General features: G+C 49.3%; 1 protein-coding gene across 6 annotated transcripts; it reads left to right on the forward strand.

Moving 5' to 3' along the window:
• The first annotated feature begins 2,714 nt into the window (after window positions 1-2,714).
• Window positions 2,715-26,995, forward strand: SUMF1 (sulfatase modifying factor 1). 6 transcript variants are annotated; one of them, XR_010441816.1, is made up of 10 exons: window positions 2,715-2,914; window positions 4,254-4,427; window positions 7,203-7,277; window positions 14,902-14,984; window positions 17,831-17,953; window positions 18,432-18,546; window positions 19,401-19,514; window positions 22,737-22,796; window positions 24,197-24,381; window positions 24,692-26,991. XR_010441816.1 is itself a non-coding variant. In XM_064724084.1 (10 exons), the coding sequence occupies exons 1-9, from the start codon at window positions 2,717-2,719 to the stop codon at window positions 24,305-24,307; spliced, it is 1,053 nt and encodes a 350-aa protein (XP_064580154.1). In that variant the 5' UTR covers window positions 2,715-2,716; the 3' UTR covers window positions 24,308-24,346; window positions 24,486-24,530. The 6 variants fall into 6 exon arrangements, 4 of the variants coding, with proteins under 4 accessions (XP_064580154.1, XP_064580152.1, XP_064580155.1 ...); XR_010441817.1 differs by lacking the exon at window positions 24,692-26,991 and adding an exon at window positions 24,486-24,523; XM_064724084.1 differs by lacking the exon at window positions 24,692-26,991 and adding an exon at window positions 24,486-24,530 and having other exon boundaries at window positions 24,197-24,346.
• The last annotated feature ends 768 nt before the right edge of the window (window positions 26,996-27,763 follow it).

Here is a 27,763-nt window from a genome sequence, read left to right on the forward strand (position 1 = left end):
AGGAAATAGTGAAAAAACACTTCTTGGTAGGTATCACTTCAGCCCTGGGAGCTGCACTGTGAATGTTTGGCCCAATTTCACATGTGGTTTCAGTCACAGGAAAACAACTTGTGAGGGATTTTTATTTTTTGCTATTGGAGTACTTTGTTCTTTTTCTCCTTTTCAAACCTTGTTCTGCTCCACTCCTACTTTATTTTTAGCAATTATGGAAATTCAGTAGTGATGAAAGATGTTAAAAGGAAATTTGAAGTCTGTTATTTGCTTTTTATTTCTATTGTCTTGTTTCATGTTGACAAATTTGCAACTAACAATTGGCTGTTTTGGAAACATTGCACCTCCAGCCTGCTGGGTGCCTTTGCAGGGGCTTTGTCTCTGCTGTTTTGGTTTTGTCTCTGCTGTCAGTTGCAGCTCAACAGCTCTGGAAGAAAAATGAGAGCAGAAGATATTCCAGGACTGCGAGGATCAATCTGCCTCCTCTTGCTTGTGGCTGGTCCTCACAATGGGGAGGATGATCCCAGAAGTTCTGTCCTCAGGGAGATCCATGCAGGCACTCAGGGATGAAAAGCACTCCTGGAACACCTCAGCCTCTCATGAAGTGCTGGAAAACCTCTCATTCCCATCACATTTTAATAACAGCAAGGTCAGAAGCGTGGGGAATCGGTGTGAGGAGAGAGAAAAACTAAAGCCTGCATGGCTGAGCACAAAAGGATCCACAGCAGCAAAAGTTCTCCAAGTCCTCAGGATCTCAGAATGGAAGTTGCTCAGAAGCAAACTGTAATTATTTCATCTGTTCTCTGGGGAGAGTAAGGAATATGAGCCCTCCTGATGGAGCCACACAAGTGATGCACACAAGAATTCCCAGAAAATGAGCATGAGAACGATGGATACACCAGAGAGCTGTCCCAGCTCGTTGGAAATCAGCTGATTTTCCTGAATTCCAGCACCCCACAGCCAGAATCCCAGGGATTTATTGAGGGGAGGTTATCCTGGCAGACAGTGTTCAGTTCTAGAAGTCTCTAGAATTTGGATGCCTACCTTTTGCTCTCACTTCAGTGAACTGTGTTGGGAACTATTTAGCAGGAGAAAATAAATTGGATTTAACTCTCATTTTCATGGCCATTGATTCTTTAACAAAGGGCAAAGATTGCTTTGTCAATGCAAAAGGAATATTTCCATTTTCTGACCCCAAAGCAGCAAGGGTTGGTTGAATAAATAAGTTTGTACTCATTTGTTTTCCTCCACTCTGATGCTTTTCTGGAGCACATCACGATGCAAAAGGGACTAATGATGGATAATTGGAATTCATCCCTGCGAGGCCTCCTGTCACACTCACGTTTTCTGGAAAAATCCCTTTGCCCAGGGTTTTCTCCTGGGAAGCTGAGAAGCCTCAGAGAAAAAGGAAAACAAATTCTCATCTCATTTGCTTCTCCTGTGTTGTGCTCACATGTGGAATGTGTTTGGGGATTGTTTACCCACAGGTGATTGTTTCATTGGATTCTGCTGTGAATTATTTTGACTTAATGACCAATCAGTGCCAAGCTGTGTTGGGACTCTGGAAAGAGTCACAAGTTTTCATTATTATCTTTTTAGCCTTCTGTAAGTATCCTTTATCTATTCTTTAGTATAGTTTAGTGTAATATTCTTTAATATAATATAGTATCATAAAATAATGAATCAGCCTTCTGAGAACATGGAGCCAGATTCATCATTCCTTCCTGCCATGGGGCACCCCACAAATACAAAATCCTCCCAGCATTGCCATTTTATACAGCAGAACTTCACAGAGCAGCACAGCTCCTTCCAGCACTCACACGCACCAAACCCCTCCGTCACTCGTGCTTCTCTTTGCTGCAAGTAGAAGCCAAAATTACATTGAGTATTTTGAATTAATATCCCGCAGGATGAGTAAAGATTTATTTCGGTGTGGGGGATGATGCAGAAGATCCGTTCTGTTGACAGCTCTGAAGAGAAGCTCCCACAAGAAAGTGAAGATTTTACAGAGTCTCCATCAACTTCAGTGAACTGCGGGAGAAATGGAGGAGAACCCAGGAATTGTGATTCCCTGCTGGAGAGGGGCAATCCCACAGCACCTTTCCAGGGACAGGCCTGGGAGCACAACCTTGGTGCCCTTCGTGAGAGACCTGTGGGGACACTGGAGGTGTTTTATGGACGGGTGGGATTCGTGTCCCATTTGAGATCTTTGAGTGCATTTGAGATCCATCCGAGTGCATTGCTGAGCTCCCCTCTCGGGATGCTCTGCACCAGGGAGGGATCAGCAGGAACCGCTGTGGATGGTGACAGAAGGGGACAGGGAGGGACAGTGGGGTCAGGAGGGGACAGAGAAGGACAGGAAGGGACAGTGGGGTCGAGAGGGGACAGGGCAAGACACGAGGGACAGGGAGGAACAGTGGGGTCAGGAGGGGACACGAGGGGATAGAGAGGGACACAGAGAGGACACGGACAGTGGGGTCAGGAGGGGACAGAGAGGGACACGAGGGCACAGAGAAGGACACAGAGGGACAGTGGGGTCAGCAGGGGTCAGAGAGGGACACTGAGAGGACACGGATAGTGGGGACAGAGAGGGACACGAAAGGTCAAGGGGGGATAGAGAGGGACACGAGGGAACAGCCCCGGTCCCGCCCCTCAGGGCGCGGCGCGGTCCCTTTAAGACGCTCCCGGTCACGTGACTGACGCGGCACGTGGCCCCGCCGCCAAGATGGCGGCGCCCGCCCGGCTGTGCCGCTGCCTCCTCCCGCTGCTGCTGGCGGCCATGGGAGCGGGAGCGGCCGCCGGGACCCCCGGCACCGCGGGCTGCGGCTGCAGCGCCAGCCGGGCCGCCGGGGACGGGAGGGAGGAGGCGGCGCAGCGCTACTCGGCGGCGGCGGGCAGCGGGCGGAGCGGCGGGCAGGGGCCGGTGAGTGGCGGGGCCGGGCCGGGAGGGGGCTCGGCCACCTGAGGGGTGGCCGTGGAGGGGCACGGCCTCCTCCGGGGTAACGGAGCAGCCGGGGGACTGCTGTGGGGAAAGTTAAATTAAGTTATGGGCGGGTGGGGCGGAACTGGGCTTGGGCGCAGGTGCTGCTTCGGGCCCCACCTCGCTCTTGCCTCGCGGAGAGAACGGGAAACGTGAGGGAATTTATCTCCTGCTGCCTCTGTTCTGATGCTGGGAAGCTGCGTCAGCCTGAAAAAGCCTGTGTGCAACAGGCAGCGGGGAACTCGCTTCATAAATTGGAGAATATTTAGGGTATGAATTGAATAATCCCTGTTGCGCTTGGCATCCGTGTCACCGATGGATATTTTGTGTGATAAACTGAGCAGTTCACTGTAGGTCTGGAGGATGAAAAAATTCTCTGACCCTTCGTGCAGCTGGCAGCTCCAGCAGTAAGTAATGCAAGCTAATTGCTAATTAGCTCACAATGCAACTTGATGATGCTTAGTTAGAAAATGTCTTTACCAGCAGAGAAGTGAGGGAAGAATTGGCCTCTGTATCACCCACAAACAGGCTTATTTATTTCCAGCATGGTTTTAGAACTGGGGAGCCAGCAAGAGTTAATTTTGCACATGGTTTTAGCCCAGTGAGCTCAGCCTGGCTTGGAAACCTCCTGAGGGAGTCGTTCCAGCTACCGAGGCTTGAAGAGAGGTTGGGAGGGAGGAAGTGGTGCAACTTTGTGTTGTCATTTCCTAAGTCCTAAAAAATGTAAGCAAATTTATCCTGAAGGCCTTTTATGGAGTCAGTTCCAGACTGTCTGTAAGAGCTCAGATTCTTCTCAGTGGAGAACTTTACAAGGACACAGCCAGCTTCAGATGGGGGTAGTCTGAAGGAGAAGATGTTTGTAGCATTTTTTATGGGCCAGTTACAAGTTGTGTGAATTTTAGGTGTGGCTGGGAGAGAGCTACAGTGGAGAAGGAACACGGGAATGGGATGAGAAAGGTGATGCCAAATCCTCATTCCCCTGCCCTGAAGAGGCAGGAGAGGTGCTGGGGAGCTACTGTGAGCTCATTGTCTGCTCCTTTGCTGCAGAAATAACAGCTCAGTGTAACATAGGAAACACAGCATGTTTCTCCTCATGGGAGCACAGGCATGACCCAGACTTGCTGTGAAAAATGGGGATTTGTTCTCAATTACATTTCTGTTTGCTGTGTCCCCAAATGGGCTGCCCAAAATGCCGTTTCCAAATCAGCTGCAGAGGTGAGGAGCAGAGCAGCCTGTGCTCCTCAGTGTCTCACTGTGCCTCCCTGGGCTGTTTGCTGTGCAGATGGTGCTGATCCCAGCTGGGGTGTTCACCATGGGCACCCAGGAGCCCCAGATCCAGCAGGATGGAGAGGGCCCAGCCCGCAGGGTGCACCTTGGCAGCTTCTACATGGACCAGTACGAGGTCAGCAACCGGGACTTCGAGAGCTTTGTCAACGCCACGGGCTACGTCACTGAGGTGAGGCACCAGGGCTCCCCTCAGCCTGGGACAGCCCCAGCTGGAGCCAGCTTGTCTTGTTGAAGCATGTCACAGCATTGTTTGGGAATTGCACACTGCAGGATTTCTGCTGGAGGTAGTGGGGAGGGGGAATTGCCCTGCTGTCCTGGGCTGAAAGGGCAGTTGTCCGGTTTATCTTCCCCCGAAAGGTTGCGGTGGTTCGTGGTCCGTCCAGGGACGCCAAGTCTGGGTTTATCTCGGCTGTTTGAGGGGCCTGGAAAGGCCCTGGGTGACCTTGGGGCACCCGGGTATCGAAAGACGAGAAGAGGCTTCAGTTCTTCTTTCTGGTTTTATGTTTATTAATTGCTTATCTAAAAGATGTTCTTTCAGCCGAACAAAGATCCGCACAGCAGTCAGCCATGGGCACACTGTGTCTGCCCTCTGGGCAGGCACCTATCTTTATACCCTTTGCTACGTATACAATATTTATCATTTTTCCCCAATACCATCTATTGTTATAACTCGGTGTACTCTTAGTAATAACCAATAGAAAGGTGCCACCGTGGCCAAAGAAGATGGAGGAGAGGAGGAAGAAGGAGGAGGACAGGACACACCCCAATTCCTCCATCTTACTCCTCTAAACCCCCCTGTACATAAATCTTAAACCTTGTGTCTCACCCTCTAATTAGCTAATCCCTTCACCATTCACCCCGGTGAAGCCCTCATCCTTGTCGTCTCCTGTGCAGGGTTAAAGTCCAGCTACCAGACACTTCTGGCAACATTCCAGGACTCCCGAGACCCCTAAGCTGGTCTCAGAGGCTCAGAATCTCAGGGCTGAGATTTTGAGATCCGACAGGCAGTCAGGGGTTTGTTGCTGTGTTTAGTAATTGGCATCTCAGCTCACGTCTGCCCTGCAGCCTGGGTGAGGCCAGCAGGTCTCCACAGGGGCTTTTGGGGTGGTTTGCTTGGGATTTTTTGGTGTTTGGGTGCTGGAGTATAGGAGAGTGCCCCCTGTTAACAAAGTGACAAAACTCTGCTTTGTCCCCTCAGAAAGGAAAGAAGCCCAGAAGTTTCTCTCCTTGATTAGGTGCAAAAGCCCCCTCACAGGCCTGGGGGACTTCACCTCAAACTTAAGGATGGCTATTGGACAGGAGCCAAAAAGCCCTACCTGGGCAATTTACTAGAAAAAGAAGAGAACAAAGAAACTAATGGCTTTTGTGAAGTGTTTTACCAGGAGCAAGGACCTCCTGCACCTGGCTCGGTTTTTCTGTTTGTTATTTTGCCTTTTATTAAACCTTTTTGTTTCCAACACTGCACAGAAGCCATCCTGCTGATTTTTATGCATCCAAGGGTAGCTGAGCTATCTTGGGTGTGTTATAGACCTCTGAGAGCTTATGAGACCTGGCTCAAAGGGGCTGCTATAACACTGGAGCTCTTTGTACCAGGTTAGATTCTCCTTGTTTTATAGAAACCTGGAGAAGGGATTTAACAAACTGAGATGGCCAGGGGTTCTGCAGGCTGGCTCAGCACAGCTCTGCTGGTGACAGACAGAGAGCCCTGTGCCTCAGGAGGAGACAACAGCAGCTGCAGTGACAATTGTGTGCCTGTTCCTGGGGACAAAGGACCAGGAATGTGTGGAGGTTCCTGCCAGGAAGGAGCCCCTGTGCCTGAAGCTCAGATCCCTCCTGGCAGGTGCCTGTTCCCACACAGCTGTGACAAACCCTGACAGCCCTTTCAGGGAAGTGGAACCTGGGCAAGGAGCAGCTCTCCAAGGAGGCACTTTGCTGAATTCACTTGATGAACTGGCTCTCATTTGGAAGGCAGGATCCTCTGGTTGGATGAAGAGCTTCTTTTGTCTGCTATTTCTGTTTCTTAGCTCCACAATTATGAAAAAAGGGAGGTTTAACTAATTTGAGTTGGAACAAAGCTTGCTTGTAGCAAACAGCTTCTGGGATGAGCACGTGTGTGGTGGGTTAAATGTGGAATCACAGAATATCCTCAGCTTGAAGGGACCCCAAGGATCATCAAGTCCAACCCCTGGCTCGGCACAGACACCCCAGCAGTCCCACCCTGTGCCTGAGAGTTATCCAAATGCTCCTGGAGCCCTGGCAGGCAGAACTGCATCACCTGGGGGCTGCTGCAGACCCCATGGCTCAGCTGGTGGCATTGAGGGCTCCACCTACACCTCCTCACTTTTTTTCTCTTGGTATAATGTACTGTGATTGATGGAAATTATTTGTATTTTTTATTCTTTTATATTGATATAATGCTAGATATAATGATTGAGTTACTTTTAACTCTTTATTGTTGTAGCAGCACTTTTAAATGTGGTACTAGTGATGATGGAGCAGTAAGTGACAAGGCTCAAGTCTTTTATTGTGATTCCCAATTAAAAATAAGAGGAATGAAACATGCCCTTTCATATTAGACTGATGACTGTAGCATCTGAAAGCAGTTGGGACAATCAGAACTGCATTTTTAATGAATAAAAGTAAAAACATGTGCAGAAGCTCAGTGAGCTGCCATCTGCCCAGTGGCTGCTGAACAAAAACAACATCCAGGGAAAAGATCCCTTCTTTTCTGTTCCAAAACAGCTTCCCTGAAAGAGAACTCAAATTCACTATTAGAATTTGTTTGGTCAAAGGTTGCACTTGATGGCCTTGGAGGTTTTTTCCACCTTAAGGATTCTCTGAATTTTCTAATCCTTGATAAAACAAAGCTGTAAGCGTTCAGTGTGGTTCCAAGAATAGCACTCCTTTGCTGACATAATGGTTGAATCCTTTGTTCTTTCCACAGGCAGAGAAGTTTGGTGACTCCTTTGTGTTTGAGGGGATGCTGAGTGAGGCAGTGAAGGCTGACATCCACCAAGCAGTGAGTAGCACAGCAGGGGGAAGCTCCCTGAGCAATCCCTGGGCTCTGGTGGCAATCACAGCAGGGAGAACTGAGCCTTGTGGTGTCCCCAAAGCCAGGTGCAAAAATGGGAATTATGGAGAGGTGTTTGGCAGGAATCATGGGCTGAAGTGGGGAGGATTTGCAATCTGTTTCCTTTTTTCTTTAAAAAGCAATTAAAAACATCAATTCCTGATGAGCAAAATTTGGTATCAACCCCTTGTTGTCTCTCTTTGCCCCCACCTGAGAAGTTCAGGCTGTCTGTAAGATTCCTTATGTTGTGAATGGCTGGGGTTTATGATGTTTGCTCCTCCCTAGAGGATCCTGTGTTCATTTGCTGCTTTTCCAGCTCCCCTCATCCCCCTGGGCACTGCAGTGATCCTGGGAGGGGCAGTGCTGCCTCCTCTGGAGCTGATCCAGTTTTCCTGTTGAGTGAAAGTGAATATTGGTTTAAAAAGAAAGAAATTTCTGTACTAAACCTTCCCTGCCCTCTTTCCTATTTTTCTGTTGTGAATGTGTTGCTGAGCCTTCCTCAGGCTTCCTTTACCTCCTCCTGAGCAGGTCAGGTCCCCTTTGCACTCCTGGCAGATAAGCAGATTGTGTCCTGCCATCTCCTGGGTGAGCTGATCTGCTCTGAGCTCAGGTTTGGACAAAATCCCCTCCTGAGCCCCCTCCTGTCAGAATTCTCCTCGCCTCTGAAGGGGCACAGTTTGATTTCTGTTTTCCAGGGGCAGCCTGAGAGAGGGGAGGTTTCAGGAAGCCCTGTGTGAGTGTGTGCTCTGAGGGCCTGGCAGAGAACGTGGGATTTGGGTTCCTGCTGCCAGGGAAGGAAGATTACAAGTGCAGTTTGTAATCTTTTAATTCAGGACTAGCATTTGTGCACTGGGAGAGATAAGGCTAAATTGCAGTTCCCACCACCAGCATAACTGATGCTAAATCCATCCATGGATTTGTTCTGCCTTCATAAAAATAATAAAAAATACAAATTAAAAAAAATGAATGGCTCATCCCAACAGAAAAGAAATTCCTTTTCCTGTGTAGCTCTGTGTTGCAGAAATCCCTAAATCAGTGTCTGTGCTTTAAAACAAACAAACAAACCCCAAGAATGCTGCTGTTAGCTCAGCCTTGGCAATTTTGTAAACACAGAGTGTTGGGAGCCACTTTCCTGAGTGTGTCAGCCAAATTTCCCAGTGCTGGCTGCAGTGCTCACAGGACAAGTGTTATGCCAGAGGCCTGGATGGAGCCCAAACTGGTCTTTTTTGGCTGCTGCTTTCTGAAGGTTTTCTGGAGCTGTTAAAATAAACTTGCTGTTAAAAGTCGCCTTCTTCAATCATAGCTATCAGATGAAAAGCAGAAATAAGATATAAATATTGGTGTGTTACTGGCACTGCAAATCCCTCCAGGTAACCAGTGGGAGAGAGGACTGTGGTTTTCCTTTGCCTCAGTGGCTCAGGAGTGTTTTGACAAGGATTTTCTCCAGGTGAAGCACAGGCATGTGAAATATAAATGTGAATATAGGGGAAGAGCAACAGGAATGTAAATTTTTCAAGCAGTATTTCACATGCAGTGAAATAACTGGGGGAAGGTGAAAGTGGAGGTACCAAACTAAATCATTTGGAAGTGATGAGCTGTGTGTCTGTTGGGGGTTTTGCTCTGTTTGGCCACTTTGTGTTCTCCAGTTCTTAAGGCAGATTGAGCAGAGCCTCAGAGGCACTGGCTGAGGCAGAGCTGGGGCTGCTGAGGAGTGAGCAGGGTGATTGTTGGAGCTCTGGGTGTGCCTTTCCTGGAGGTGAGGTGGGCTCCTCATAGCCACTGGCAGGAATGTGGGCTGGCCTCAGCTCCGGAAGGGAAGCAGTAAAAAGGGGTGGAGCAGCCAGGGATGGAATTGTTGCACATTTCTGGGAACTCAGGTTTTAGTTTTGGCCTCCAAGTTTGTGGTGGTCGCGTGGCTGAGGGAGGATTTGGTGCTGTGCACATGAGGGAGTTACTGATGGAACAGGGGAGGGCTCCTTCAAATGCAAAAGGATTTTGTGGGGTGAGGCGGGAAGGCCCTTTGAAGCTGAGATTATTTGTGAGGGCTTAAAAAATTGAGAGCTTCACCTCTTAAATTCTTCACATGCAACCTGGAGAGGAGAGGGCTCTGGAGAGACCTTGGAGTCCATTCCAGGGCCTGAAGGGGCTCCAGAAGAGGTGGAAGAGGACTTTGGAAAGGGACAGGACACAGGAAATGGCTCCCACTGCCAGAGGGCAGCAGGAGATGGGATATTGGGCAGGAGTTGTTCCCTGGCACAGGTGCCCAGAGCAGCTGGGGCTGCCCCTGGATCCCTGGCAGTGCCCAAGGCCAGGCTGGATGGAGCTCTGAGCACCCTGGGACAGTGGGAGGGGTCCCTGCCATGGCAGGGGTGGCACTGGGTGGGATTTCGGGTCCCTTCCAACCCAAACCATTCCATAATTCCATTTTATTCTGAGGGATTTGAGAGCTTTTGCCAATCCCTGCAGGAGTTTCCTTGCTGCCCAGCTACCATGGGTGGCACAACAGGAGGGCAGCCTCACTCTTTGCCCACTGGAGAGGAGTGGGGACATTGTTGTTCTTGGCACATGGAAGGCAGAAAAATTAATTTTTGCTTCAACACCAGATAAATTCTGCACTGAAGAGCCTGAGAGCATACAAATGTGTGCTGCCTTTGTGAGGGTATGGAATTTTGGGTCTGGAATGCAGTGGAATTGGCTCACTGGCAGCTCAAGCCAGCACTAAATTCTGGCCAATCCAGAACTGTGGGATGCTGCTTCCATCCCTGTCTGTATGGAAACCTCTGCAGTGGCCTGGAGCTGTGCAATTTGCCTGTTTGACAATAACCCCAAACTGAAACATTCTGCATTTCAGCTGAACACCCCAAGGAGCTGCTGAGAGGAGCCCTGGCTGCAGGTGGGCCAGCAGTGCCAGTGTGGGCAGGGTGAGCTGTTCTCACAGCCCCCACTGCTTCAGCTGCTCCCTGCAAGGAGCTGGGAGATGGAGCTGCTCCTCTGTGGGCTTTTGTGCTCTACTCCCACTGCCAAGAGGGATGTGCAGGAATTCTCCCTGGGAATTGCCAGGAACATCAGCCTGTGTCATCAGAGCTGCAGTTTAAAGCAGGGCATGGTTTGTGCCTCAGGATAAATCCGTGCACATCTCCTCTCCTTGCAGCTCATGTGCTCTTGGTTAGTGGAAAAAATGACCAGTTGGAGTGCAGATTTAGAGGTTGGCTGGAAATTAGACTTCCAGAGGTGTCTGCCTTCACCAGGAATATCAATTCCTCAAAAGAAGCTTCTTGTGATTCCAAAACTTGCACTTAATGAATCTGACTGGATTTGAGCATCACGTATTTGTGGTTATTTTTCTTGGAGGATTGACAGGGCTGTGAAGTTTTACACTGCCTGAACTGAAGTTCAATGACCTTTCCTTGTGCAAAGAAAAGGTCCCTTCATAGAAGTGCTTGTTTCCAATCAAGTCTGAAATATTTTTTGTAGTTGATGACTTACAAAGTAAAATTAAATATATTTTAAAGCTGCTGCCTTTCCTTGGTGTGCAGTTTCAAACTGCTGTAAAATGCTGGATTTTAAGGCAGATAATATTCAATATTAAACAAACCCCCTTGTTGCTTCTGTTCCTGAGCTCATGAGGGAGGCCATTAACATTAGAAATTAAGAGTGAGAACAGATTCTTCTGTAATTAGAGCTTTGAGGGAGCTGGGACTTTTAATTGATGGAATAAATAGCATGGGAATTGCAGGAGCTGAAATCAGGCATTCACAGCATCCTGAGAGGGACCTCTGGAGATGCCAGTGCAGCCCTGGTGCAGGTGTGAGCTGCCTGCTGGACACATCCTCTGCTCACTGTGAGTTCTGCTTGTGTGGGGCAGCATTTCCCTGTCCTGGCTCAGTCCCTGTCCATAATTACAGCAGGTTTGTTCTCTCTGGGGACACTGAAGTGGATCCTTTGCACAGTAATTATTTTTATTTCTTAAACTTCTCACCCTACTAAAAATGTTCTGTTTTCTGTCTGCCTCTTTCTTCAGTAGTTCATTAATCAGTGCTCAAGGTTTAGGATCTGGCTTAGAGCATGAAGAACTGTCAGAGATTTATGTGTATCTGCCTTACATGAATAAAATAAAACCTCATCCAAAAATTATGTTCTTTACTGAATAACAAATTTTTCCTCACATCCTACCAATGCTAACAAGATCCTCTTGCATATTAAAGATGTACAGAGCTCGACACCATCTGATTGAAACAAGTGGTAACCTATTAAGTCAGCTTCTGAACTGGAGTGGTTTTAAGTACTTTTTAAGAACCCGCCACTTAATAAATGAGTTTTAAAGTGGCTTCCACACTTGGGCTGCTTTTCACTCAAAGTCTCTTTTAACACAGTTAATTCTGAAGTTCTTACTCTGCAGTCACTTTTGGTTTTTTCCAGCTGTTTATCCTGACCTGGAGTATTTTAAAATACTGTATTAAAATAGCATTAGAATGCTGTAGCACAAAAAAAGCTGATGTTTGGTGCAGTATGACTGGACAGCAGCACGAATTTGTCATATCTTGTGGGCCTGCCTTAAAGTTCAAATCCACAGCTTTGTTATTTCAGGGGACTTGCTACTTGATGGAAATGTTGGAGCCTGAGCCAAGATGAGCTCCTCTGTTGAGTTTATTTTTGGTAATTTTTGGGATACATAAATCTGATTTGAATTTGAGATTGGCTCCTCAAGTGGGGGCTGTTTTTCTCTCGAACGTGGCCTGTGACAGGTTAGTGCAGGAATAATAAATGCTGTGATGGCTTTGGGGTGGTTTTTAGTGGTGTTGCCCTACTGCAGCAGCAACAGGGTAATGCTGACAGTGAAACTCACTCGGTGATGGTCCCCACTCTAATTTTCTTTTCTCCATAGATTTAGGAAGGAATTTTCTTCAAGCTAATTGTGAAGTAGTTTAAGAATCTTGACATTGTGAGGTAATGGAGCAATTAAAGCTAGGCTGTCCCAGCCCACTTGGAAAGGCAAATGGAATACTTAGGAGGAGAGTTTTCTGCAGGCTGTTAGTGGGAGCTCAGGCTCCAGCTCTGCAAATTGCTCTGCCCCAGTGCAAAGCTCGTGGGCTGGAATTAATTGTTTGAGCTCTTCCCAGTGCTAGCACACTGGGCTCTCTTTTCACAGCTCTCTGGGTCTGCAAGAAGCAGAACAGGGAGTTCTCAAGGTTTAATCCTGGAGGGGAGAGCAGGATAATCCCCATTTCCAGCTGGATCAGACCAAACCAAGCCTTTGTGCCTCTGCTTTGCTCTGGGAATGTTTCCCTGTGCACCAGGATTGCAGGGCAGGTGGGGTAACCTGGCACAGGTGACATGCTGCAAGAATTACCCACAAGGAGGGGGATTGTGCTCTGATTCAAGATCTGATCAGCAGCATCTGCTGCTGTTTGGACAGCAGGAATCTGTTCTGTGCACAGAACGTGTTTCGGAGGGAAGCAGAACGTGAAGTGTTATGAAAGTAACTAAGCTCATTATTGGCAGGGGAGGACTTGGCTGTATTAACTGTGATGTTGTAATATCTCTGTCTAATTAGCTCTTCTGCTAATTAGATTTAGAGCAATTAAAAGCTTGAAAGACTTGGGAGAAGTTCTGGGAGGGAACTGTGGATTCCAGGTAGGAGATTTCTGGAAGGAGCAGCTCGGGGTGTGTTAGCAGAGCCAGGGGCTGCCTTGGATGAGTCTCAGGTAATTCCTGCAGGCTCTGGGTGCTCTCCCTGTTATCCCTGCCCCAGCCCTGCATGTGTGAGTGCTCTGGGTGCTCTGCAGGGCCTGGCAGCCATTTGGGGCTCAGCAGAGCCCCAGCCGGGAGCTGTGCACACGCAGTGCTTTCCTGGAGAGAGACATTCTTCTTGGGTTAAAATAAACCAGCCTGATTGAAAGCATCTGCTTTTTCTTTTGCATCACAAAAATGTTTTCCAAAATTAAAGTCGTCTAAAGTGTAAATCTTTGCAGTCTCCTGCAGAGATGTTTTTATCCAAAACCCAGCAGTTTAATTTACAAAAATATGCTGTGCTTAGAAACTGTCGAAATCTTTCTTGTGATCTTTCAGATTTTAGCTTTAGCAAGTGGTTCTGCTGCTCTTTTATTTTCCTTAAATAGCTGTAAAATGCTAATTTTGGATTTCTGTCCTATTTCCAGTGTAGTTTAAAGGTCAAACCTCAATATGGGCAAGGAATTGGTTAAATCAGACTAGTTTTAAACCTTGGCTGTTGTATCAGTTTAGCTGCCCATCACTCTGAAGTTTAGTGCTGTGAAGTTGAGCAGAGGATCTGCAGGAAGGTCTCACTCTGGGGTTTGAAGCTTTAGTCCAGGATTGCTGATTGTTGATTTCCAGGGAGCTTTTCCATACCCAGATGTGCTGCAGGCAAAATCTGTGTGTGCTGGGAGGGGAGGAGGGAAAGGCTGGCAGAGCACAGCCTGATGAGGCTCCAGACCCAGGGTGATGTGTGTGTTTGGTCACTGGCTATTGAAATATCCACGTCAGGGATTGGATGTGTAGCTTGGAGCAGAGTTTTCTCAGCAATCTCTGTGTGACACAGATAACCCACACATGTAATTACATGTTCTGTTGAAGGATGCAGCTTCCCCCTAGAAGCTGCTGTTAGAATTGTTTGCCCAGACTGGTTCTGGGTCTCCTCAACACCAGCTTGCAGCGACTTTTTGGACTTTGCTCTGAAGGTTTGGTGAGTTAAAGGGTAACACTCCTGGCTCCTTTCCTACCTCTGTGAATAACACTTGACAAAGTCAGCCTAGGACTAACCAGCCTCTGGCTTGTTTACCTCCTAAACCATTCCAGGCTTATTTTCTCTGATTTTTGTTCTTTATAGGCATTATCTCTGTAATAGGAGTAGTTTGGAAGCTGCTGCAATAAACCCACTGTTGATGTGTGGCATAAATGTTCCTTTCTTTGCCTCAGTGAAGGCCCCATTATTAAAATAATTATTTGTAAGTGAATATGAATCAGAACAGTTAAGCATTGCTTTGAAGTAAGCCTTATAGAAGAAATCCCTAAAGAATGTCTTCCAGGAAAAACTCCTTGGCATTGAAGCACCAAATTTGGGACTTCTGGTTTGAGAGAGCTACTCAATGTCTGCATTGCTACAGATTTTGGCTGTGTGATGTTTCCCAGCAAATCAGCTGGGCAAAAAAAAAAGAGAAAGGCTTCATGCTTCACTTCCCTTGTGTGGTTCTTCTGTCTCCACCTTCTGGAAGCTGAGAGCAAATAATTTAAAATCAGCTGATGGGTTAATGACCTGGAAAGCAAATGTGTTGCAAGATGAGTGTTTGACCCCCAGCTAAAGGGCATCATCAGGGATTGTTTCAGTGATGTCAAAACACTGAGTCCAGGGAGTAAATAATTAGGGTGAAAATGCTCTTTAGGCCAAAATTGTATTTTTTTTTCCTTTCTGCAGATTGTATCAGACTGAAGTCAGGCAGGAGCTGAAATTCATGCAGGCACAGGCTGGTTTGGGTTGGGAGGGATCTGGTGGCTTTCAGCACATCCCTTGGCTGGGAATTGAGCGTCCTTCCCTGCTGCTCTTGTCCTTTTGCAGGTGGCAGCTGCTCCCTGGTGGCTGCCTGTGAAAGGAGCCAGCTGGAGGCACCCTGAGGGCCCCGGCTCCAGCATCTCCAGCAGGTGAGCCCTGAGCACCCATCCCACCACAGAACCCAGGAATGCCCCCGCTCCCACGGGAATGGGGCCGCAGGAAGGGCTTGGTTCAGTCCCCTGCTGCTTCTGGGGCTGTCTGCCACCTTCTGCTGGGCTGCATGCAGCTTGCCATGGCCATGGGCAGTGCTGGAGAGCACCAAGGTCTGTCAGGACTGTGCTGACTGAGCCTCAGTGTTTGCTGTTGGTGGCTGTGTGCCAGCAGGGAGCACGGCAGCTCTGCCAGGGTCACAAACTCCTGACCTGGCTTTGGAGGGGAGGAATCAATCCTCACTGTGTGCACACTCTGCAGTCTGGGCACTCTGAACTCTTCCATGTGGCATTTGGAAGCCTCTTTCTCTGGCAACAGAAGACTGAGGAGTTTTGTGCTTTTTTCACTGTATTCTGACTCTGTGAAAAAGCAGGTGTGACAGTGTAAAACCTCTGAATGCTTTGGAGAACTCTGCTTTTTCTTACAGTTAGTGCCACACTTTGCTTGCACAAACTCTGAAACTTGCTGGTCCTTGTCTTCATACAATTGCTTTCCATTCTGAAGTGGGATGAATTTTAGGCCTAGAAAATCAAATTACTGTCTTCATTTGGGGCCTCTAACATTGCAACTGCTCCTCTGACTAGGTGGTGTCAATGAAGTTGGCACTTCATCAGCTAGTGAAAGTTTCTAACAGCATTTTGAAATCAAACTAGACTCTCTAGCCTAGATCTAGTAGGGTTTTGAGTCCTCTAAGGACAGGACGTTGTTAGTGCACCATCATCTGATGGCTGAAACGCTCAGTAACGAGTTATCTGCTCTCCAAGGGCAAGGAAAGAATTATCTGAGGCAAAAATAGAGATAATAGCTGGAGGCATTGTTAGGGGGAGCCAGGAATTGAGGTCAGAGGCAGCAGACAGGAGCTGGAAACCTGCCATGAAATTCTGGGCTGGTGCAGACCTGGCCTGGCACAGCTGCTGGGAACCTGGCAATGGCCCCAGGGGTCAGCAGGGATACACTGGATTCCTAAATGGGGCAGGAGGAGAAGTTTGCAGGAAGTTCCTCTCTCTCCTGGACCTTCAGCTCTGGGAGCATCTTGGACTGTAGGAGGCTTGGATGGGTTCTGCAGGAATGCCTGGGCATTTTTTTTGTCTTTTTCTGGAAAAAGGGACAAGGATTTTAATGCCAGTCCTGGAAGCAAACCCCATTAAAGATGGGGGCTCTTGTGTGAACTGTGACTGCTTAGAGCACCCAAGGAAAGTCACTTCCCAGCTAAATTCCTGCAGGGTGCTGCAAAAGCTGGTAGAGTTGGTGAGACTCTTCCTCCTGTCACCTGTCCCTGAAAGCCCCACAGCTGACAGCAAGGACAGCACCAGAGCAGGAGAGGAGCCACAGGGGAGGGGAGAACAGCCACCATTCAATTGTGAAGTGCATTTTCCTGCTGAGCATCCTGCCTGCTGGCTGAGCTGGCCCTGGCCAGGCTGGGTTGGCACAGGATGCCCTGTGCCAGGCTGGTTTGTGCAGGTGCCTGTGCAGGTGGGTTGGGCAGTGCCTGTGCCAGGGGTTCTGTGCAGGGGCCCTGTGCCAGGCTGGTTTGGTGCAGGATGCCCTGTGCCAGGCTGGGTTTGCACAGGGTGCCCTGTGCCAGGCTGGTTTGGTGCAGGATGCCCTGTGCCAGGCTGGTTTGGCGCAGGACGCCTGGCCAGGTGTTGTGCGGATGCTGTGCCAGGCTGGGTTGGTGAGGGTGCCTGTGCAGGTGGTTCTGTGCAGGGTGCCTGTGCCAGGCTGGTTCGTGCAGGTGCCTGTCCCAGGCTGGTTGATGCAGGATGCCCTGTGCAGGCTGTTGGTGCAGGATGCCTGTGCCAGCTGGTTTGGTGCAGGATGCCTGTGCCAGGCTGGGTTGGCACAGGTGCCTGTGCAGGCTGGGTTGCAGGATGCTGTGCAGGCTGGGTTGGCACAGGATGCCCTGTGCCAGGCTGGGTTGGCACAGGATGCCCTGTGCCAGGCTGGGTTGGCGCAGGATGCCCTGTGCCAGGCTGGGTTGGCGCAGGATGCCCTGTGCCAGGCTGGGTTGGCACAGGGCCTGTGCCAGCGGTTCTGTGGGATGCCTGGCCAGGCGTTGGTGCAGGGTGCCCTGTGCAGGGTTCTGTGCAGGAGCCCTGTGCAGGCTGGTTGTGCAGGCTGCGGGCTGGTGATCAGAGTGCCCTGTGCCAGGCTGGTTTGGCGCAGGATGCCCTGTGCCAGGCTGGTTTGGTGCAGGGTGCCCTGTGCCAGGCTGGGTTGGCGCAGGATGCCCTGTGCCAGGCTGGTTTGGCGCAGGGTGCCCTGTGCCAGGCTGGTTTGGCGCAGGATGCCCTGTGCCAGGCTGGGTTCATGCGAGTGCCTGTACCGGGTGGTTGCGCAGGTGCCCTGTGCCAGGCTGGGTTGATGCAGAGTGCCTGGCAGGTGGGTGGCCAGATGCTTCAGGCTGGTTGGCACAGGATGCCTATGCAGGCTGGTTGCAGTGTGGTCCCGTTCCAGTGTTTCCTGTGGCTCTGCAAACCCAGGCTCCCCCAGAGGGCAGGGTTTGGACAGTGCTGGGTGCTGCACTTGAGAAACCACAAACCATAAATAACTGCAGAGCTGGGGTGGCAGCAGCACGAGGCAAACAGAAGTTAATTAATTATCTTCTCCTGCTGTTTCCCTCTGATGGCTGCATTTCCCTTCCAGCATTTTGCTGCCTTTCCTTAAGTAACTTTCCTGTAAAGTCACCTGGTGCAGCTGTGACTGGCCAGTCCCGTGTGCCCCTGTCTGGTGTCACACTGTGCTGTGCTGCCCTGAGGAGCCTGTCCTGCTCACTTTGTTCCAGAATGGACCACCCAGTGCTTCACGTGTCCTGGAACGATGCCCTGGCCTTCTGCAGGTGGGCAGGGAAGCGGCTGCCGACGGAGGCCGAGTGGGAGTACGGCTGCCGAGGGGGGCTGGAGAGCAGGTACCTGTGAGGGAGGGCTGGGAACACAGAGAGGGCTCCTCAGGGGGTGTTACCCAGAACTGCCCTGCAGCCAGCCTGGCCTGTGCTCACCTGGGGAGGAGAAGCTCCAGGGAGAGCTCAGGGCCTGAAGGGGCTCCAGGAGAGCTGCAGAGGGACTGGGGACAAGGGATGAGGGACAGCACACAGGGAATGGCTTTAAACTTAAGGAGGGGAGGTTTAGATGGAGTGTTAGGAAAAAGGTATTTATTGCAAGGGTGGGCAGGCCCTGGCACAGGTGCCCAGAGCAGCTGGAGCTGCCCCTGGATCCCAGGTTGGACATTGGGGCTTGGGGACACCTGGGACAGTGGGAGGTGTCCCTGCCATGGCAGGGGTGGCACTGGATGGGATTTAAGGTCTCTCCCAACCCAAAGTAGTCTGGGATTCTATAAACTGACTTTTAATTAACTGTTTGACAGCTGCTCTGTTTGTCCTTCCTCAGGCTTTTCCCATGGGGCAACAAACTGCAGCCCAAAGGGCAGCACTATGCCAACATCTGGCAGGGAGAATTCCCCACCAATAACACAGCAGAGGATGGCTACAGGGGGACTGCACCTGTAAGTGTGTCTCAAAGACAATCCAGCATGTGGAAATGATCTTAATCTTCCTAAAATTAAGGGCTGTCTTCAGGAGAATGAGCCATGGCTGTTTTTCTTCTCTGCACTCTTTCATTTTAGATTTTAAGTTGCATTAAATTTCACTGCAGGCTTGAGCATTATCAAGGGACTCTTTTACAAGCTAATTGAAAAGTAAAGATTACTTTCATTTTAACTTCTAGTTCCTCTCAAACTGACCTCTTTTCCCCCCTCCCAGTCTGTTTGTAGTCAGAAGCTGAAATACTTTCTGCCTGCGCTTCTGGCCTTGCAGTTTTGTGAACTCAGAAATCACACAATAATTTAAAAGAAATTAAATTTCCCTTTTGGGAAATTCCTTTTGGGGAAAGGTTGGGCCTGCCTGTCTAGTATAACAACCAGAGTGGAATTTTAAAGGCAATCAAGAATATGAATGAATTATTGAATGGTATTAAGTAAGTTCAAAAGTTTCATCAGAAGAGGAGTCTGCCCAGGCAGGAGCTGGCTTTTGCTTGGTGGGAGGGAGTCTGAGAGCTGTGAGTGGGGTCAAGTCCCTGCTGCCAGGTGTGCCTGCTGCTCAGACAGTGCCTCCCTGGAGAGTCTGTCTCCAAAGCCAGCCAGGGGATGCTGTGTCACACTGGGACAGGGTGCTGGGGACACAGAGGTGACCACAGCCTTCCTCCTGCTTGATTTACATGCAGGATGTGCAAGTGTTCCAGGGCTGCCCTGCTGATCTGGTGCCTGCTCTTGGGGCTCCTCAAAGAGCACCTTGAGCAGACTGGTGTGAGGGTTCCAGCCCTGTTTGGAGTGTCTCAGAGCTGTGTTCCCTTCCTGTGCAGGTCTCTGCCTTTCCCCCCAATGGCTACGGCCTCTACAACATGGTGGGCAACGCCTGGGAGTGGACATCGGACTGGTGGGCTGTGCACCACTCCCCCCAGGACCTCCACAACCCTGTGAGTGTTTGCTTGGCACATCAGGGGCTCCTTGCTGTGGGAAAGCTCCTGCTCTGTGCTCCTGGGCTGGGGGGTTGGCAGCATCACAGCACAGCTCATCCACGCTGCAATTGCAGTGCTCTGGTGCAGTTTTGGTGTTTTGGTTAGTTCTTCACACCTGGTTAGAATACCCATTGAATACTTCCTAACTGGCCTCATATCACAGAAATCAAGAATTTATGGAATGACTTCTTTAAAAAAAGGAAGGGTTTTAGTTCATTTATGTTGCTACACACTGTATTTATTTTCCCCCTCCCAGGCAGAGAACAAACCATCATGAATTATCTTTCTGGCTTTTGGTAGCTTGTTTTAAAGTGAACATGTGATAAAACTTGAGTTTTAGGAGAAGTCACCAGGCTCTGAGAGGTGAACCTTTGTTTTTCTTTATGGCAGGCAGATGGAGGTTCCTGCAGGGTGAGATGTGTGAGGTCACTGATGCTCTGTCTCAGCAGGTTCCAGTTCCAGTGTTAGATCTGCTCCTCTCCCAGTTACCCAGGATGAGTAAATCCCATGATTTATGAATATGACAAGTAAGGCCACACAGAGTTTGTCACTCAAAACCCCAACAAATACAGTGGTTTTTATTTGCTAACAGCTTACAAAACACTTTCAGATTTATTTTTACTCCTGGTAATTACTTGTGAAGGCAAGGCAATTATGGACCCCCCCAACAATCTGTGTGCAGAATTCCATCCATTCCTTGTCACCAATCCTCAGCATAGCCCAGATCTCTCCAGTGCTAGAAAGCTGCTTTGAAGATTTTGGGTGTTTAACTTAATATGTTAAAAAACTGTGCCTGAGCTCTGACCCTCTGGAAGAATTCAGAGTCTTTTCAGCCCAGAGAACACATCCTGTATTTAGGTTACACTGCCCTGTGCTCTGCAGAGACTGAGGAGCTGGGCTCTGATAGATCTGGTGCTAATCAGTTCTAATGTCTCAGAAGATAACTGCAGCCTGGCTATTTTGGGACACCTTTGCACATGAGGAGATGCAGTTTCCTTACCCATTTAACCAGAAAAACCCTTTGGAATTCACTTTGAAGTGCTCTGCCTCAGACACTGGATTCTGACAGTCAGTTTGCATATGAAAAACCCCTAAAAGCCTCATTGTTAACATCTGATTTTTAAATACTTCCTGAAGTGTGTGGGTTTAAAACTTCAACAAACTCTTGGAGTTGAACAGAGCAAAATTCACAGGGTAGTTGTTCCCCAGCATCACCTTAATCCAGCAGGGAAGTGCTCCTGTCCTGGTATCATCAGCACCAAAGGGTCTCAGATAAATAATTATAGTGAAGGTGCCTCCCTGCAGTCACTGAATCCCACAATGGTTTGGGAACTGATTTCTCTCCAGACTGACCATGTGGCTGTGCACTGGAAATCACCATGCACCATCAGAAAGCGTTTGTTTGATGTAATCAAAGAAATGCAACTTTATTTTCATTAACAAAAAAAAAAAAAAAAAACTTCTGGGTTTTTTTTAGTGACTTTTAAAAGAACAATCCTACTTCTGTGAGCTTTGGTAATGGAATGCACAAGCACTTATGTAATCAGACTGGAATATGGCTGTTGCAGTATTCTAGTACAGAATAACCTTGTTAATTTACAGTAAGCTCTGGGGTTTAATTCTGGGATCAAAGTCTGGACAGCTCTGGCCCTTTGCACCCATGTCCTTCCCCTTCAGTACCAGCTGGTGCACTTCTCCAGGTCAGGCCATAAAACAATGGTGCTTGATAGAACAGAGATTTGCTTGTTTTAATCAAATGTGACCTTAATTGCTGGGCTGAGATTAGCTTTTATGAGGGGAAGCACAGCCAAGGCAGTTTCCTTCATCTATCAGTGAGATATGTGCACAAGCAAATGTTAACTGCAAATGCTGCTGCTAATGTCTGGTTTTCTGACATCTTTGCCAGTTGTTTATGATAAACTCTTTACCTTCAGTCATTTTAAATAGGAGAATGATGTTTTATAATGGAACAGATTGATGGAGGACAGTACAGCATTTTTCTGCAGGTGAGGTATTTCAGGGCTGTAATCCTCCTTCAGAGGCTGTAGGGGTCAATTTAAGTTGGTTTTTTGTTACCAAATAACCTTAGATGCTCAATTTTGGCCTGGTGGAAGATCTTTGTAGTTAATAAAAAGATGTACTTCTGAGCCTTGGGTTCACACACTGCTCAGTGCAGGTCAGCCCTCTGTAATTGCTGACACATGACAGATTGAGGGTTTTCTAACCCTAACCAAAAATGTTCCTCTTCATTTATAGAAGTGTGTGTGGAGCCAGTTGCACAGATTGCTGCTCAGCCCTGCAGCATTTAGGGGAAATCCTGCTCCCCAGCCCCATTGTTCTGCTTTGTCTTGTTCCCATGAACTTTTTTTAGGTCAGTTTTCTGCTGGCTTCCCTTGCAATGAGATTACCAGGCTGGGTGATGACTGTGCTGGCTGGAGCTTATCTCAGAGCAGGGGCTGTGCATGCACCTGCAGCTGTGTGGGGACAGTTTCCAGAGGCCTCAGTGGGAGCAGGGCTGGGCTGTGCAGCAGCACCCAGGCTTGGAAGGAGCGGATGCTGCCTCAGGGTGTGCCTTTCCTTGAGTATTTGGGTGCCATTAAATGCCAAATTCTTTTTCACACATGTAAATTTTGGCAGTAAACATAAAGCTGCTGCAGTTTGTGCAGTGAACTTTCAGACAAAGCTGTCAAACTCAGGGGGTGCAGGCAGGAGCTGCTGGAGTACCAACATCAATTCTCAAGGTTTTCTGACAGTCCCTGGGATTTATGTTCAGTTACAAATGCTCTTCTGGGGTAGATTCTTCTAGAACATCACCCCTGGTAATGCAGACCTGGGTGGGAGACAAGTGTACCCCTTGAGACAGGGTAGGAGAGTGGGATCCATGGCAGGTGTGGCCAGGGTGGTCACTGAGGAAAGCTGGAGCTCATTTCCTTCCTGCTAAAACCCTCTTAGGAACCCCCCTGCTCCCAGGCATTATCAGTGGGCAGCACCTGGAATGTGAAATATCTGCAGCAATATTTACTGTCACCTGCAAATCCTGTAGGGCAGAATTATGTCAAGCTGTGTGCTTCAGACACCAGTGAGATCTGGAATATTTCTGATTGCTCCTTCCCCACCCTTTACTCCCTGTAATCAGCAATTATTCCTGAGTACTGACCAGTGTCCTCCCTCCCTCCGCAGCAAGGGCCGCCCTCGGGCACGGACAGAGTGAAGAAAGGTGGATCCTACATGTGCCATAAGGTAACTCCTGTGCTCTCCTCCTGTTCTCTCCCTCTGAAAGCCCTCTGAAAGCACTTGGCCAACATCCTCTGACAGTTTCCTGGCAGCCTGCATGCTTGTCAAGGGCTTTCATGGCATTTATGAAGAGCAACACCTGATGTTCCCAAGGACCTCTTTTTGCTTAGCTTGGAGTTAAAACAAGTAAGTTTATGCATCAGTATGGGTTTTAAATGCAGAACTTAAAGCTGATGCAGGCTTCTAATGGTGTTTTCATGATAGAGCTTGAGTGATACTTGTCAGAGTGGAAAGTAGGGATGTGACTTTGTTTTTTAAGTTTTAGGATGGCTTTTGGTCCAGCAAAGATACAGAGCTCTGAGTACCCAGGGAAAGATGTTCCTGCCCAGGGCAGGGGGTTGGGGCTGGATAAGCTTTAAGGGCCCTTCAATCCCAAATCCTTTTACAATTCCATGGTTCAATGATATCAGGTGTTTGCAGAGCTGGCTGGGAGATGAAATGTTTGTTGGTGGCATACCTGAATATCCTTCATAACTGCCAAGATGTCACCACAGAGTGATGGCTGTTCATGACACAAAATAGTGTTTTAAACTCTGCTCATGCAGTGTTTAAAAGCCCTCATTGTACATCTCCTGTTTCATTAAAGCTGTCCTGTTCTTCCCCTGCAAAGCCTGTGGCTGGCAAATCACTCTCATAATTAGATTAAATTTTCTGCAGTGAGATCCCATTTTCTACACCGATTTCCTTCTTAGGTGAAATCAATGTCAGATGTTAATTAGCAGTTTTGATTAAATTAACACTGGAATAGGCTCTTCAGTGATGAATAACATGACCCATTTTGAAGGTTTGTGAAGATTCTAGCCTGCCCTAGTCTTTTTTTGTAGGTGATAAAACTAGGCTGTGTATCAAGACAAAACCACTGACTACTGTTAGTACAAGGGCTCTTTATTAGGTGCCTGCCATCAGCTCAGACTGATCTTTGTGTGCTGGTGCTCTTCTCCCTCTCAGAGCTGACAGTGCCTGAAGCTGCACCTTTTTACATCCCATTCAGGGAAATGTTCAGTACCTGTCCAACCCAGTGGGGCATTAGCACATGGATACACAGCTCAGCCTCTGAGGCAAGCTGAATGGCTGAATTGGCTTTTTCCCAGAGCTGGAGAGATTCTTGGCTGACACTTCATCAGACACTTTGCCACTCAGTCTAGTTTTTGTGTCAGCTGGTGTCTGTGCAGGATTCCCTCATTTCTAACACAGTGATTTCCATCTGTGGCACTTCATCGATCTGTCCCACAGCAATGGCAACGTTTTGCTGTATTAATCTAACTAATTAATCTGTTAATCTAACAAGCTGTTGCCTGAGGAGCCCCAGCTGTGCTAAGAAGTTCCTTTTCCATGTTGCTTTGCAGTCCTACTGCTACAGGTACCGCTGTGCAGCCCGGAGCCAGAACACGCCCGACAGCTCCGCGTCCAACCTGGGCTTCCGCTGCGCCGCCAGCAGCGCCCCGGGGCCGCGCTGAGCCAGCCCGGGCAGGGGGGCAGCCACCGGGGGCACCCACCTGGGCAGGGCTGCACCACCCGGGGCTGCACCCACCTGGGCAGGGCTGCACCCACCCGGGGCAGCCACCTGGGCAGGGCTGCACCCACCCAGAGCCAGCACCCACCTGGGCAGGGCTGCACCCACCCGGGAACAGCAACCTGGGCAGGGCTGCACCCACCTGGGCAGGGCTGCACCCACCTGGGGCCACGCTGAGCCAGCCTGGGCAGGGCTGCACCCACCTGGGCAGGGCTGCACCCACCTGGGCAGGGCTGCACCCACCTGGGGCTGCACCCACCCGGGCAGGGCTGCACCCACCTGGGGCTGCCACCTGGGCAGGGCTGCACCCACCAGGGGCTGCAGCCACCTGGGCAGGGCTGCACCCACCTGGGCAGGGCTGCACCCACCCGGGGCACCCACCTGGGCAGGGCTGCACCCACCCGGGAACAGCAACCTGGGCAGGGCTGCACCCACCCAGAGCCAGCCACCTGGGCAGGGCTGCACCCACCCAGAGCCAGCACCCACCCGGGGCAGCAACCTGGGCAGGGCTGCACCCACCTGGGCAGGGCTGCACCCACCCGGGCAGGGCTGCACCCACCCGGGGCCGCGCTGAGCCAGCCCGGGCAGGGCTGCACCCACCCGGGGCAGCCACCTGGGCAGGGCTGCACCCACCCAGAGCCAGCACCCACCTGGGCAGGGCTGCACCCACCCGGGAACAGCAACCTTAGCACAGTCCCTGGCTGATGGCACCACAGAAAAACCTGGCTGGAAGCTCCTGCTGAGGGAAGAACAACCAGCACGACTCGAGAGCGCTTGGAGAACCTTCCTGTTTGTGAGCAACCTGGCCTGGGTGTTTGGGTTCAACTGGAACAAAACTGAGCAGAAACGTGCCAATCGTGTTTTCAAATACTACTTAATCCCAGAATTAGGCTGGAAAAACCTCCAGAATTATTGAGTCCAGCCCTTGACTGATCACCACCTTGTCAACTACAACAGCTCCTCTTTAGACAGGATCTTTATTAATTAATTTATGTAGAACTTCTACACTCAAATGCAATAAGCAAAGACTTTATAAACTTCTAGACAGCTTTAAAAGAAATTCTAGGCAATTAGGAAATTCTAGGCAGCTTTGAGAGACAATGAAGGAGTCCAGAATGAGGGCTGGGAGCTGACAGCTCTCCCCACAGGCAGCTTGCCCTTTGTCACATTCCACTTGCAGTGAAAATCATGTCCAGAAATGGGCTTCTCCTGGGAGATATTTGCTGCTCTTCAGGAAGTGCCTTCTGCAGCTGAGGGAGATGATCCTCAGGGTGATGATGATTAAAATCTTGTACATATTTGAATAAAATATCAAGCATTTGTTTATGCCAAAGACTTTTATTGATGGAAAAACACAACTTCCTTTGAATTTCTTGGACACAGCGTAGGCTTATTTTAGGGACTTGGAAAATGCAATACTGGCCTCATTAGAAACTGAAGCTAATGAATGATTCCACTTGAATAAGAGTCATGGAAGTGATGGCAGATGGAACTATGAGCCCTAAGACCTAATAGGGTAAATTTCTAAACTGTTTTGTTGAAAATAAAATTCCTCACTGGGAAGGAGAGGAATTTTAGCAAATGAGAAGGGAAATGGGGGCAATTAAAAGCAACCTCATTTGGGATCTGAATGTGACTGTGGATTAACAAAAGCCTTGGCACTGATGCTGGTCCTTGCCAGTGTTGTCTTTGGTGTAGAAAATTTGGTTTGAGTTTAATGCAAATCCATCACCTGGCAGCTCCTTCTGCAGTGGTTTCATGTTGAAAAGATGACACAGGAGAATGCCTGTGCAGCCCTTCACCAAACAGCAGCCTCCAGTGGGGTCCAGGTAAGCCCAGCAAGCAGCAAAATCTATCCCAGGACACAGCATGGTGTGGCACAATACTGAGATATTGATAATCATTATTGCACTCAGAGAAGAGAGAAGGAGGGAGGATGAAGGCAAGCTCAGAGCCTTGTGAGCTGTTTGACTGATTCATTGTGGATGAGCACACTGAGCTGTGAGGGGCAGACTGGGGCTCTGAAGGAGAAATGAACAGAAATTCAGCAGATTTCTGAACAGTCTATTTCTTTCCCAGTTTCTTGACAGGGAATTTTTTAGTAAGATTTTGGCAGCTGCAATGCCAAGGCATGGTGGAGCATAGTGCTGTATGGAAAAAGGCCATTACCAACTGTCAGGATGGTTCAGAAGTCAATTAACCATTATTTTGTTTGTGCAAGGCCCTCAGTGTGGCTGTTTTGAGCAGCCCAGCACTGCTGCTGTCCTGGGAAGTTTGCTCCAAGCTGATAAGTGGGATCAGGTCCCTGCCAGGAGCTGCAGCCCTGGCGTGGGCTGAGGGCTGGGATTGCAGGGACAGAGGGCTCAGCTGTGCTCCTGCTCTGGTGTAGTAAACCCCTCAGGTTTAGCCAGGGCCCCTTGGAGAATAGAATGCTGACACAGCGGCAAAGAAGTTTCCTGTCTCCAGGGACATCCGCCTTGTACCTTATCCCTATAGCCATGTAAGGCAATATTGTGTTAAACCCTACCATTGGTCACTTATGGTCACTCTAACACCTTTGCCATTGGTCAGATTGGATCCAGGCCAAGGGTATAAAAGTAGCACACTGTACCCTACTAACTCGGGAGAAGAAGAGCTGAGACCCTTCATGAAACCCTACAATAAAGCATACGTGAACAGCAGCGTCTTCTGCTTCTCCTCTCTCACCGTCTGCTGGAGCCTTTAGCCAAGGGCAAAGCTCCTAGCAAGCAAAGCTGAAATCACAAGAGCTGCCTGATCACTAAGAGCTGAATATTCCTGCTTGCTGGGGTGACCCGCGGCCTTGGTCTGAGAGCGAGCTGGCTTCTGGCACCCAGTGCCCTTGGGGACTGAGCTCTGGGGCTGTAACAGCTTGCATAGGATACGACCAAGCAAGGCTCATTTACTCTGGGGCTGTGACCAAGGACTAGATACTGCTCAGGGTGGTTGGGATTTTAATCTGCACTTCCTTAACTACTCAGAATCATGCCAAGTGCATACTCATAACAGGAAGGTAACAAACCGTGCTGTCATCCTGAAAATGAGGATTGCAGGTGCTGTAACACTCATCTTGAAACTTTGCTCAGGAGGGAAGAGGAAGTGGATTGGATCATCTGCTCCCAGCCCTGTGGTCTGAAAGTGGCTGGCTGAGTGCTGGGGAGTCCCAGATTGCAGAGATCCCATGGGAGCAGCCTCCAGGCAGGGGTGATTAGCAAAGATGGGACGTGGTGCTCCTCAGGGGCTGCTGTCCTGCACCACTTCAGCACAGCTCAATGGCAGTGAAACAGCCACTCAGTCACAGCAGCTTTGGGCAGGCAGCTGGAGAAGGGACACACCAGGTACTACAGCTACTCTTTGCTTTTACATCAATAATTAGTGGTTA

This window comes from Zonotrichia leucophrys, chromosome 12, assembly GCF_028769735.1.
Source record: "Zonotrichia leucophrys gambelii isolate GWCS_2022_RI chromosome 12, RI_Zleu_2.0, whole genome shotgun sequence".
Taxonomy (NCBI): Eukaryota; Metazoa; Chordata; class Aves; order Passeriformes; family Passerellidae; genus Zonotrichia; species Zonotrichia leucophrys.